This window comes from Oryctolagus cuniculus, chromosome 17 (assembly GCF_964237555.1).
Source record: "Oryctolagus cuniculus chromosome 17, mOryCun1.1, whole genome shotgun sequence".
Taxonomy (NCBI): Eukaryota; Metazoa; Chordata; class Mammalia; order Lagomorpha; family Leporidae; genus Oryctolagus; species Oryctolagus cuniculus.
Window position 1 is genome coordinate 63,842,969 of NC_091448.1, and position 12,055 is coordinate 63,855,023.

The 12,055-nt window shown below is 59.4% G+C and overlaps 1 protein-coding gene across 5 annotated transcripts in view; it reads left to right on the forward strand.

Annotated features, from left to right (window-relative positions):
- The window catches only part of LOC127490177 (dynein regulatory complex subunit 3-like), a 40,819-nt gene that overhangs the window by 26,178 nt on the left and 2,586 nt on the right, over window positions 1–12,055 (forward strand). For 2 of the 5 annotated variants that reach the window (XM_070061663.1, XM_070061662.1), the window contains 4 exons: window positions 1,916–2,026; window positions 5,008–5,172; window positions 6,025–6,141; window positions 10,408–10,574. In XM_070061663.1, coding sequence (XP_069917764.1) covers window positions 1,916–2,026; window positions 5,008–5,172; window positions 6,025–6,141; window positions 10,408–10,574 — 560 coding nt within the window. Of the gene's footprint in view, window positions 1–60; window positions 257–372; window positions 501–1,915; window positions 2,027–4,673; window positions 4,796–5,007; window positions 5,173–6,024; window positions 6,142–10,407; window positions 10,575–12,055 lie in introns of those variants that run through there. The other 3 variants (XM_070061665.1, XM_070061667.1, XM_070061664.1) reach the window with 3 other exon arrangements.

The window sequence follows — 12,055 nt, forward strand, 5'->3', positions numbered from 1 at the left end:
CAGTGAAGCTCCCACCCACCCCGCGGCGTCCGATTGGCCGGAGAGCGAGCTAGGTCGCTGGAGTCCCCGTCAGGCGTAGCGGCACCTCCCCTGGCCCGCCTCCGAAAGAGAGGCTTTGCGTGTTGATTCGTCCATATATCGGTCAAGCTAGAGAATCCTTAGTATTATTGGATAAAAGACGAGTCAATCACTTAAATAGGGACAGGGAGAGGAGGTGGATCTACGAAGATCCCCGCCCACAGAAAGTGCTGATTGGGTAAACGTTTGCTTTCTCTAAGCCTGGTTGGTGTGGTAGGATTTCCCCGCCCCGAGAACTGATCACGTGATGCGTCCACTTTCACCCAGGATGTCTACCTCTTAACTTCCCCTTAGCGACCAAGCGGCGGCGCTTGGTTCCCTAGCAACCGGGGGACGCTGTTGCTGCACAGACCCAGCCCGGAAGCCGGCGCCTGAGAGGAGAGGAGAGGAGAGGAGACCCGGGGCGGACAGCGGGGAGAGAGGTCGGTCCACTAGTGTGCTCCCCAGATAACCTCAAAAGCCCAGGTCTCCCGCGTGGGCGGTGGGGCCGCGAGCACCTGAGCCGGCACCCGCCCCTTCCCAGGTGTGCATTGTTAGCAGGAAGCGGGAGCCAGGAGCTCCCGGGACTCGAACCCCGGCACCCCAGCACGAGACGTGGGTGCCCCAGCGGTGTCCTAAGGGCTGCCGAATCCCACGCCCACCTCTGCGAAGTGAGCTCACGGCTCCTGGGCCAGCCACCTCACGCTGGCTTCAGCCGGCCACATCACTTAGTCTTGGGCTTTCTTTGGGTGAGGAAGGAGAGGGTAAGGGCGCAGGGCCAGAAAAGATTTTTTTTTTTATTTTTTTAATTTTTTTTTTTTAATTTTTTTTTTTTTTTTTTGACAGGCAGAGTGGACAGTGAGAGAGAGAGACAGAGAGAAAGGTCTTCCTTTGCCGTTGGTTCACCCTCCAATGGCCGCCGCGGCGGGTGCGCTGCGGCTGGCGCACCGCGCTGATCCGATGGCAGGAGCCAGGAGCCAGGTGCTTCTCCTGGTCTCCCATGGGGTGCAGGGCCCAAGCACCTGGGCCATCCTCCACTGCACTCCCGGGCCACAGCAGAGAGCTGGCCTGGAAGAGGGGCAACTGGGACAGAATCCGGCGCCCCTGCCGGGACTAGAACCCGGTGTGCCGGCGCCGCTAGGCGGAGGATTAGCCTAGTGAGCCGCGGCGCCGGCTAGATTTTTTTTTTTAAAGATTTATTTTATTTCTTTGAAAGACAGAGTTAGAGGTAGAGCCAGAGAGAGGTCTCCCCTTCACTGGCCCACTCCCCAAATGACCACAACAGCCAGAGCTGCACCAATCCGAAGCCAGGAGCCAGGAGCTTCTTCCAGGTCTCCCACGCTGGTGCAGGGACTTGGGCCAGCTTCCACTGCTGTCCCAGGCCGTAGCAGAGAGCTTGGTTAGAAGAGGAGCAGCCGGGACTAGAACCGGCGTCCATATGAGATGCTGGCACATCAGGCCAGGGCATTAACCCGCTGCGCCACAGCGCCAGCCCCTTAAACCTTTCCATACACGGTGTGCTTGCTCTCCTGTCTGCTGATCATTCCTCCAGGTTCCGGCTGTCATCGTCAACCTCTGCACGTCCATGTGATCATTCTCCCTTGGCTTTGGCTGGGAATGCAGGGTCGTCCCTGTTAGTTACTCCGCTGTGTGACCTTGGCCAAGTACCTTCTTCCCCTCCACCGCGTATCTGAACCCTGTGCCGTGTCCCGGCCTGCAGAGCTGGCGTGTAATTCAATAGTGCGTGTGCGCAGAGTCCACGCAAACCCTGTTAGTGGCTGCTCCCCTCCTTAGTAATTCATGGGCACTGGGAACTGTGCGTCGCAGAGCCGATTGGCCCACGGTTCCTGTTTCCCAGGAAACTGCTGCACCTGCTTCCCGGCGAAGAGGCTCTTCAGGTCGCAGCGGCGTCAGACTCGAAGCTGCTGTCTCTGCCGCCTAACTCTGGGCTCACTGACGCCACTGACAGGCAAGTCGGCAGGGACCTGGCCTGGGTGGGGAATTACTGACTGTATCCCCACAGCACAGGGCTGTTCGGGCCTCATCCCTGACCTGGGACAGCTGTGAGAAACCTTGTGCACGGTGGCAGTGAGAGTGTCTGGAACCCTGGGTACAGCTGAGCCATGCTTAGAAAGATGGGTCCATTTCTTACCTGGAAACTGGGGTTCGTCCTATGTGTAAATCGAGTCCCCAGGGAGCTCTCAAGTGTGACCCCCACCTCGGTTGTCACCAACCTCACTCCTCTTGGGGTTCTCAGTACTGTAGCTGGAATGTGCTTCTTAGAATTATTAAAGTCCAGGGGCCGGCGCTGTGGTGCAGCAGGTTAACGCCCTGGCCTACAGTGCTGGCATCCCACATGGGTGCTGGTTCGAGACCCAGCTGCTCCACTTCCGATCCAGCTCCCTGCTAATGGCCTGGGGAAGCAGTAGAAGATGCCCAAGTGCTTGGGCCCCTGAACCCACGTGGGAGACCCATAAGAAGCTCCTGGCTCCTGGCTTCAGATCAGCGCAGCTCCAGCCATTACAACCATTTAGGGAATGAACCAGCAGATGGAAGACCTCTCTCTCTCTCTCTCTCTCTCTCTCTCTCTCTGTCTGCAACTCTGCCTCTGAAATAAATAATCTTTAAAAAATAATAATTATTAAAGTCTGGGCATGGGTGGCTTAACCAGGGCCCAGGGTAAGTAGCCACCCCTGGCTCCTGACTCCAGCCCCGCATCAATGCAGACCCTGGAGGCAACAGGGGAGGGCTCGAGTGCTTGGGTTCCTGCCACCCACGTGGGAGATCCAGATGGAGTTTTTAGCTCTTCTGGCTTTGGCCTCAGCACAGCTCAGCCCAGCCCTCACCGTCACAGGCATGTGACGGCTGTGCTGCTTCCGTGGGCAGAAGGTGGGATAGCAGTGGCACGTGTGGCCAGGGCCAGGTTGGGAGTGGAAGGTGCATACCTGTGTCAGGTGCATCCAGGCGGGGGGCGAGGAGGAAGAACCGGTGAGGACGCCCCCTGTCCCACCTCACAGGGCTTGTATTTGATTTCCAGCTCTGCTTCCCGACATCCCACACCCCAGAAGCAGGAGTGATGGTGCGAGTGGTTGAGTCCCTGCTGCCGGTGCGGGAGACCTGGATGGAGTTTAGGGCTCTTAGCTTCACCCTCTCACCCTGCCCACCCCCTCCATTGGGAGCACCTGCTTGCACTCGTGTCCCCCCCCCCCGCCCTGCCCCCCGTCTCTGTTTCTGCTTGTCGAAAACAATTTTTTTAAGATTTATTTATTTATTTGAAAGGCAGAGTTAGAGAGAGAGAGAGGTCTTCCATCCACTGGTTCACTCCCCAATTGGCCGCAACGGCCAGGGCTGTGCTGATCCGAAGCCAGGAGCCAGGAGCTTCTTCCGGGTCTCCCACGCAGGTACAGGAGCCCAAGCACTTGGGCCATCTTCTGCTTTCCCAGGCCACAGCAGAGAGCTGGATCAGAAGTGGAGCAGCTGGGACTCGAACCAGTGCCCATATAGGATGCCGGCCACTGCAGGGGGCGGCTTTGCCCGCTATGCCACAGCGCCGGCCCCCAAAAAGAAATGTAAGAGATCACAGAGACCTTAAGAGAAAGGGATGGGAAATGCCCACAGAAGGAGACACAGAACTCGCAAGGCCTGGACTCGGGCACGTTAGGGACTGAAAAGCCAGCAGGAGGAAGACAGTGTCTGTCTGTGTCAGTCTGTCTGTCCTGTGTGTACCCCCCAGCCCCCATCTTCCTCTCTCTGCCTCTGTGTCTGTTCCTCCTGTTCTTGGCTTCGCCCTGTGCCCGGCCAGGCCAGCTGTGGGGTCCCCACCTCTGCTGAGCACCCTCATCCCCAGTCCCGAGTCTCAGGAGGCAGGGACACGAGTGGGCAGCTTGGGTCAGTGCCTCACTGAGCACTGGACCTGCAGGGGACAAGGCAACTGTCAGCCGGCAACTTGACCGGGGCTGCCAATGGTTGGCACCAAGAGACCTGGACGGGGAGGCCTGGCACCAGGCCACAGCCCAGTGGGACAAGCTGTAGCTGTGGGGCCGAGAGATGGACCCCGGCAGGTGGCCCAGGTGCTTGCCAGGAGCACCCAGAGCTCCCTGGGGACACATGTACGGACCCTGAGGGGCAGCCCTCCGAGTTAAGACGCCGTCACAGGACCTGGCGTTGTGGGTTAAGCCGCCGCTTGTAATGCCCACATCTCATATTGGAGCACTGGTTCGAGTCCTGGCTGCTCCACTTCCCATCCAGCTCCCTGCTAATGCGCCTGAGAAACAACAGATGATGGCCCTAGTGCTTGGGAGACCTGGATGGAGTCCAGACTCCTGGCTTTGCCCTGGCCCAGCGCTGGCTGTTGTGGCCATTTGGGAAGTGAACTAGCAGATGGAGGATCTCTCTCTCCCTCCCTCTCTCCTCCCCCCTCCCCTCCTTCTCTCTCTGTCCTTCTTTTCAAAGAAAGAAATCTTGGGTAAAAAAAAAAAACAAAAAAAAAAAACAACAGGAAACAGAGAGAAACCTTAAGAGAAGACCTCAGGGAGGGCCGGCGCTGTGGTGTAGCGGGTAACATGGCCGCCTGCAGTGCCCGCATCCCTTAGGGGCGCTGGTTCGAGACCCGGCTGCTCCTCTTCCAATCCAGCTCTCTGCTGTGGCCTGGGAAAGCAGTAGAAGATGGCCCAAGTGCTTGGATCCCTGCATGCCGATGGGAGACCCGAAAGAAGCTCCTGGCTCTGGATTGGCCCAGGTGTGACCATTGCAGCCATATAGGGATTGAACCAGTGGATGGAAGACACCCCTCTCTCTCTCTCTCTCTCTCGGTCTTTAACTGTGCCTCTCAAATAAATATTTAAAAAAATAAAAGCAAGGGAGACCTCAGCAGTGCCTGTCCCCCGACGGAGGAGGGGTGCGGGGCCTCAGGAGGGCGGGGCCTCAGGAGGGCGTGGCGCTGTCTTGCAGGGAACATGAGCCGGCTGCACAACTCCATAGAGCCGCGCGTGATGGACGACGAGATGCTGAAGCTGGCCGTGAGCGAGCAGGGGCCTCGCGAGGAGGCCGGGCAGCTGGCCAAACAGGAGGGCATCCTCTTCAAAGATGTCCTGACCCTGCGGCTGGACTTCCAGAGTGCGTGTCCATGTCCCCTGGTCCCCCCGCCCGGGAGCAGCCCCCTCGCCCCCCCCCCCCCCAGGAACCCACTGCGGGTCCCAGCACGGATGCGCTGAGGACGCCATACTTAGTGCCGTCGTCGTGTGACTGTCCACAGCGCCCCTGACCTGATTGAGAACAGAACAGATTAGAAACCCGTCCCGCTGCCAGTCTAAGCCCCGAGGGGACCCCACACTGGTGTCTGCAGCAGGGAGCTCCCAGCAGGTAGAAGCTTGGGGTCCTATGCAGCCGGCAGCTGGAGATAGGAAGCAGGGGCCCAGTAGCCTTGGTGGGGGGCGGGGGCGGGGTGGCTGAAGAACGGGCAGGGAAGCAGGAGGGCGCAGGGCGCCTGAGGCCGAGAGGCAGCCCGTGGACGATGGGGCTGGGGACAGGTGGATCCCTCCCGCCTCGCGTCCCCAGCGGTGGAATGGGCGCCTGCAGCTCCCGACGGGAGACAGCCCTGCCGGGCAGAGCGAGGGCGTTTCGAGAGGAAGTGGGGAGAGCTTTGCGGGGATCCTGAACCCCCCGTGCTTTGTGCACCTGCTCTGATCCTCATCCCTGCTCCGTCTTGAGCCCTCCAGGCTGCCCAGGCGACCAGCCAGCAACAAGGAGGGAGCGGGATTCCCTGGTGGGCAAGACGGGGTGTGGTCCAGGCCGGCCTTAATTAAGAAGCCTGTGGCTGACCGCCCCTCCCCCGTCCTGGGTGCTCAGCCTTCGCCGCCAGGGCACCTAGCTTCTTCCTCCAGGGCAGGGCAAGAGAAGGTGAGGCGTCTCGGTGCCGCCGTGCGCCGGCCCAGAAGCCCACGCGCCTCTCTCCTCTGGTCTTTGTAGACATCCTGCACATTGACAACCTCTGGCAGTTCGAGAACCTGCGCAAGCTGCAGCTGGACAACAACATCATCGAGAGGATCGAGGGCCTGGAAAACCTCGTCCACCTGGTCTGGCTGGGTGAGGCCCCTTCTGCGCATGCGTCTGCTCCCGCCCACCTGCCAAGGTTGTGCCGCGCCCCGCCCCGCCTCCCCGCCTCTGCCCCCCACCCCGGGAGACGGCACTCTCACACTTGACCCTCAGCTACCTGGGCACGGTCCTTAGCCTGGGCACGGCTGCTGTCTTTCAAAAGACCCGGGATCCACACTGGACAGAGCACAGCACAGACGGGCCATTCTGCTGCCGCCCGCCGGCCTCTCAGGCTGGGCGGGGCGCTCAGGGGGCTGCTACAGACTCCTCCCCTTCAATTTCCACTCGGATTGACAGGTAGCCACTGACTGGCAGGGCCCCGGGAGCAAAGCAGCAATAGTCATCGCAGAAGCCGGTGGGCCTGTGCGTGGGCTCCGTGAGCTCCGTGACCCCACACAAGCACCCAGCACCCCCACTGTGCAGATAAGCAAACAGAGGTCACAGTGCCTAAGAGCGACATGGGCTCTGGCCCTCCCTGCCCAGGCCTGGGTGGGGAGGATGAGGCCGTTTGGATGAACAGGGGCCATGCACTGGCCTCCCAGGGGCATCTGGTGAGGGGCAGGTAGGCACCCAACAGGGAGAAAAGGATGGGCCTGCTGTGTTCCCACAACAACCCTAGGATACAGGTGCCTGGTACAGTCTACGCAAGAGGAGCCAAGGCTCAGAGAGGCCAAGGCGCGTGCCCAGAGCCAAGGACCAAGCAGTAGCAGTGCTGGGACTCGGACCCACACCAGTCTGACCCCAAAGCCCATGTTCTTCCCGCCCCCAGCACACACACACACACACACACACACACACACCCCTTACCCAGCATTCCTTACTGCTGATTCCTGGGCACGGTGGCCTGTCCACACCATCAGGAGGCCTCTCTCTCTCTAGCCAGCCCTGAGCCACCGCCCCCACCCAAGGCCACCCTGCACGGGCCATCTGAATGCCACTGTTTTTTTTTTTTTTTTCCTTTTAAAGTTTCATTGAGAGCTTCCATCTACAAGTTCTGCACCCCCCAGCACAGCGTCAGGGGCCGGGCTGGGCCAAAGCTAGGAGGCACGTGGGTGGCAGGAACCCACGGCAGGGACCTCCCAGGTCTGCATTTAGCAGGAAGCTGAGTCAGGACCAGAGCTGGGTGTGAAACCCAGGATCTCCACTGTGGGACGCGGGCATCTTAATTGGCACATTAGCCAGCAGCCCAGCCCCCACACCCACCCGGGACACAGGGCCGAGGGTGCCAGGTGTGCCTAGTGTCCTGCATCCTGGGATGCTCTGTGGGTAGCTTGGAATTGGCCACAGTGGGAGTATGGACACCCACCCATCCCCCGGAACTAAGAAAGAACCACAAAGCAGGGCTTCCCCCAACCCCTGCTGTTAAACACTCACCACGCGTTCTTAGGGGCTGGGCCAGGCCCCTCAAGAACAGAACCTGGGGGCGAATGTAGTGGTGCAGTAGGTGAAGCCACTGCCTGGGACACCAGCCTCCCACGTGAGAACCAGTTCTGCTCCACTTCCCATCCAGCTCCCTGCTAATGTGCCTTGGAAAGGCAGCAGAAGATGGCCCAAGTGCTTGGGCCTCTACCATGCAGCCCGAGCTGTTGCAGCCATTTGGGGAGTGAACCAGTGGATGCAGCCAGAGGCAGGCATCAAACACGTGATGTGGACATCTTAACCTGCATCTCTCTCTCTCTCTCTTAGATTTATTTAGGCAGAGAGAATCTTCCATGCATTGATTCATTCCCCAAACCAATCCAAAGCCAGGAGCTTCTTCTGGGTTCCCCAACAAGGTCTTGGAACATCTACTGTAGCAGAGAGCTCTATTGGAAGTGGAGCAGCCAGGACTCGAACCGGCGCCCTATGGGATGCCGGCGCTGCAGGCGGTGGCTTTACCCGCTGCGCCACAGCGCTGGCCCCGAACCTGCCTCTTAACCATCGGGCCAGCTGCCTGCCCCTGCGGACTCGGAACTGACTGCAGACATCGCCTCAGTTTCTGTGCTGTGCTATCTGCAGCAGGTCGCCAGGGGGCGCCGTTGAGTCCCAGTTCCCTCATCTGCGGTGGGATGACGACACCTGTGCTATGAGGATTAAATAAGGCGGTGCCAGTCCAGGGCCTGGCACAGAGCAGGGGACAAGGAGATGTTGGCAGTGTCACCCGTGCACAGATGGGCGTCGTGGACATGCAGACGAGACCAATGATGCTGGGGTTAAGCTGACTCCCAACTCACCCTTGCAAAGTGACCGCTTGTCTGCCAGGATTGTCCGTACTGCCAAGCTCAGGACAAATCCCCAGTGCCGGCCGCTGGCCCACTGGCCTCCTGCACAGGGTTACAACCCCAGCCACCAGCCAAGCCCGAAAGCTCGTGCCAGATGGGTTCCAGGACCCCCTGAGGTCACATCCCTGGATGCTCAAGTCCCCTGTGTAGAATGGCATAACACAGGGCCAGCGCTGTGGGGCAGCAGGTTAAGCCACCATCTGCAGTGCCAGCATCCCATAGGTTCGCCAGTTCAAGTCCTGGCTGCTCCACTTCTGATCCTGCTCCCTGCTAATGGCCTGGGAAAACAGTAGAAGATGGCCCAGGTGCTTGGGCCCCTGCACCCATGTGGGAGACCTGGAGGAAGCTCCTGGCTCCTGGCTTCGGATTGGCACAGCTCTGGCCATTGCGGCCATTTGGAGAGTGAGCCAGCAGATGGAAGACCTCTCTCTCTGTCTCTCCCTCTCTCTGTAACTCTGCCTCTCAAGTAAATAAATAAGAATAAATAAATCTGAGGGGGGGAATGGCATAACAGGAGGACACTTCAAAAAGTTAGTGGAAAAGTGAAATTAAAAGTTTCGGAGTCAGGATGTAGCCTTGCAGTGAGACACCTGCATTGTTGCCAGGCTCCACCCCCCACCCCAGTGCCCTCCCAGTGCGGCCTCTGGGGGCAGTGGTGACGGCTCAGGTAGTTGGACCTCTGCCAGCCACCTAGAAGACCTGGACTAAGTTGCCGACTCCAGGCTTCAGCCTGGCCCAGCTTTGGCCCAACCCAGTCCTGATCATTGTGGACATCTAGGGAGGAGACAGCAAATGGTAGTCTCTCTTTTGCCTCTCAGATAAATAAATTGGTGTTTAAAAAGAAACCTTTATTTTGGGGCTGGTGTCCTGGCACAGTGGGTTAAGCCGAGGCCTATGTCACCAGCATCCCGTATTGGAGTGCTGGTTCCAGTCCTGGCTGCTCTGATCCAGCTGCCGCAAATGCACCTGGGAAAGCAGCAGAAGAGGCCCAAGTGCTTGGGCCCCTGCCACCCGTGTGGGAGACCCAGATGGAGTTCCAGGCTTCTGTTTTCAGCCTGGTCCAGCCACAGCTGTTGCAGCCATTTGGGGAGTGAACCAGCAGATGGAAGACCTCTCTTTGTCTCTCTCACCCGCCTCCCACCATCATTGTGCCTTTCAAACAAATAAGATAAATCTTTTTAAAAAAAAAAAAACACTTTATTTGGTGTAAATAATTTTTTAAAGATTTATTAATTTTATATGAAAGAGTTACACACACACACACACACACACACACACACACACAGGTCTTCCATCCGCTGGTTCACTCCCCAGATGGCCACATCAGCTGGAGCTGCACGATCCAAAGCCAGGAGCCAGGAGCTTCCTCCGGGTCTCCCACGCGGGTGCAGGGGTCTAAGGACTTGCGCCATCTTCCACTGCTTCTCCAAACCACAGCAGAGGGCTGGATCGGAAGTGGAGCAGCCGGGACTCGAGCCGGTGCCCCTATGGGATGCCAGCACTGCAGGCGGCAGCTTTACCCACTACACCACAGCGCCGACCCCATCCGTGAAGTTCTTAAAGTACCCTTATATTTGTGTGTAACTTACACCCATCCTTCCGAGTACTTTAAAGTATCTCTGGATTACTTCACAATACCTAAGCGGGGTAGATGAGATGCACACACACAGAGCACTGGATAAACCCGGAATTGCTACGCGGATGGGAGGCCTGAGGCTAGGGGCGTCCCTGAGCCCATGGTCTGCTGCCTCAGAGCTGCCGGTCTCCTCCGAGCTCTGACCCAGCGAGCGCCGCCCACAGGGGTGATGTGGTGAGCGTGTGAGGCTTCCAGAAATAATCGCAGGCTTTGCCCCGGGGGTGTGGAGGGCGTGCCGCTTGCTGCCGGTCCGCGGAGCACCAAGTCCCCTTGATGGCCTCACTCGCGGAGCGCCCACCGCCCAGCCCAGGCACCGGACAGCAAAGCCTCTTCACAGATCCGCCCCTTCCCTTCCCCCAGATCTGTCCTTCAACAACATCGAGGTCATCAAGGGCCTGGACAGCCTGGTGAACCTGGAGGACCTGAGCTTGTTCAACAACCGGATCTCCAGGATCGACTCCCTGGACGCGCTGGGCAAGCTGCAGGTGCTGTCGCTGGGCAACAACCAGATCGACAACATAATGAATGTGAGTGGCCGACACGCACACACCCGTGCGCATGCGCGGGGCTCGGACAGGGCGGGGTCTGCCGCGTGGGCAGGTGCACCTGGAGCATCGCAAGTCTTCTCCCCCCTACCCCTAACCCACCTCCGCGTCGCTTGACAAGCCGGCTTAGTCCACCAGGGACCCGATCGTGTTGGGACAGCACGCTTCACAAAATCTGTCTGTGGCTGCCCGTTCACAGCCTTTGCCACGGCAACGTCTCGTTCTGCCCCCTCGGTCTCTGGCTCATTTAGCCAACGTTTGCCTGCTGGGTGCACTTGCTCTGTTCTCAGTGGGGACAGAGCCGGACAAGGCGGGTTCCCCTCAGGGCTGAGCAGCCCACAGGTTAAAAGAACCCCTGGTGTCCCGTGTCCGCGGACGCCGGGGGCATCTGTGCGACACTGACAGTGGTCATCTCCAGGGAAGGCTGGTTGGCTGCCCCTGCACTCCCCACAGGGGGCTCCCAGCTCAGCAGGCTGGGGCTGAGACCACCCCCCCCCAATAGCTGGGGGTCTGGCAGCCTCGGGAAGGGGCCCACATCAGAGGTGACCCAACAGAGACCTTCCCCTGTGGTTCCTGGCCAGGGCCCCTGGGAGCTGCCCCGAATTCCATTACTGCTTGGGTCAGATGGATGGCCTGGGCTGGAATCCCAGCTCTACGTGAGGCTGACTGAGATGGATGGCCCGGGGCGGCGGGGGAGGAGGTCAGTCACCCAGATGGTCCCTATACGTAAATCCATCCATCTGACGGGGCAAATCCTGGAGGCAGTGTAGTCTCAGTAGTCTGCCCTGTATGCCCCATGGAAGCCAGCGTGCTTGTCAGGGGTCCAGAACTGGTCGCACAGCCTGCCCCCTCCCTGCTCTGCTGGGGTGGGGGTGGGGGTGGGGGAGATCCACCGTGGACCAAGGATGTGGCCTTGGATCAAGGGCTGAGATTTTAGCCACCTCCCAGCTGTCTGAGCTGGGGCCAGCGTCCACTTGCCCATCTGTGAAATGGGCTCAGCCAGTAGAGCTGTAGCGAGGACCGAGTGGACCCCAGAGTGTTCAGTACCTGACATGTGTGAGAGGCAGGGTTGCTGGTTCCCAGAGTCGGGGAGAGAGAAGGCCCCTAGGGAGAAGCGGCCAGGGCCAGAAGCTCCTGCGGCCAGGCTGCACCCGGGTCCTGGAGACCCCCGGTTGTCTCCACCTAGCTGTATCCGAGTGCCTGGGTTTGGGTCCTGGCTCTGCTGTCAGTTCCAGCGTCTTATGCTGTGCAGCCTGGGAGGGTGGGCAGGTGACGGCTTCCGTGCCACGTACGTGGGAGATCCGGATGGAGCTCCTGGTTCCTGGCTTCGGCCTGGCCCAGCCCCTGGCTGTTGCTGCCATGTGGGGAGTGAAAACAGTGAATGCAAGGTCTGTGTGTGTGTGCACGTGTGTGCGTGCGCCTTTGAAAGGCAGAGAAAGAGAGGGGAGGGGAGAGAGAGCGAG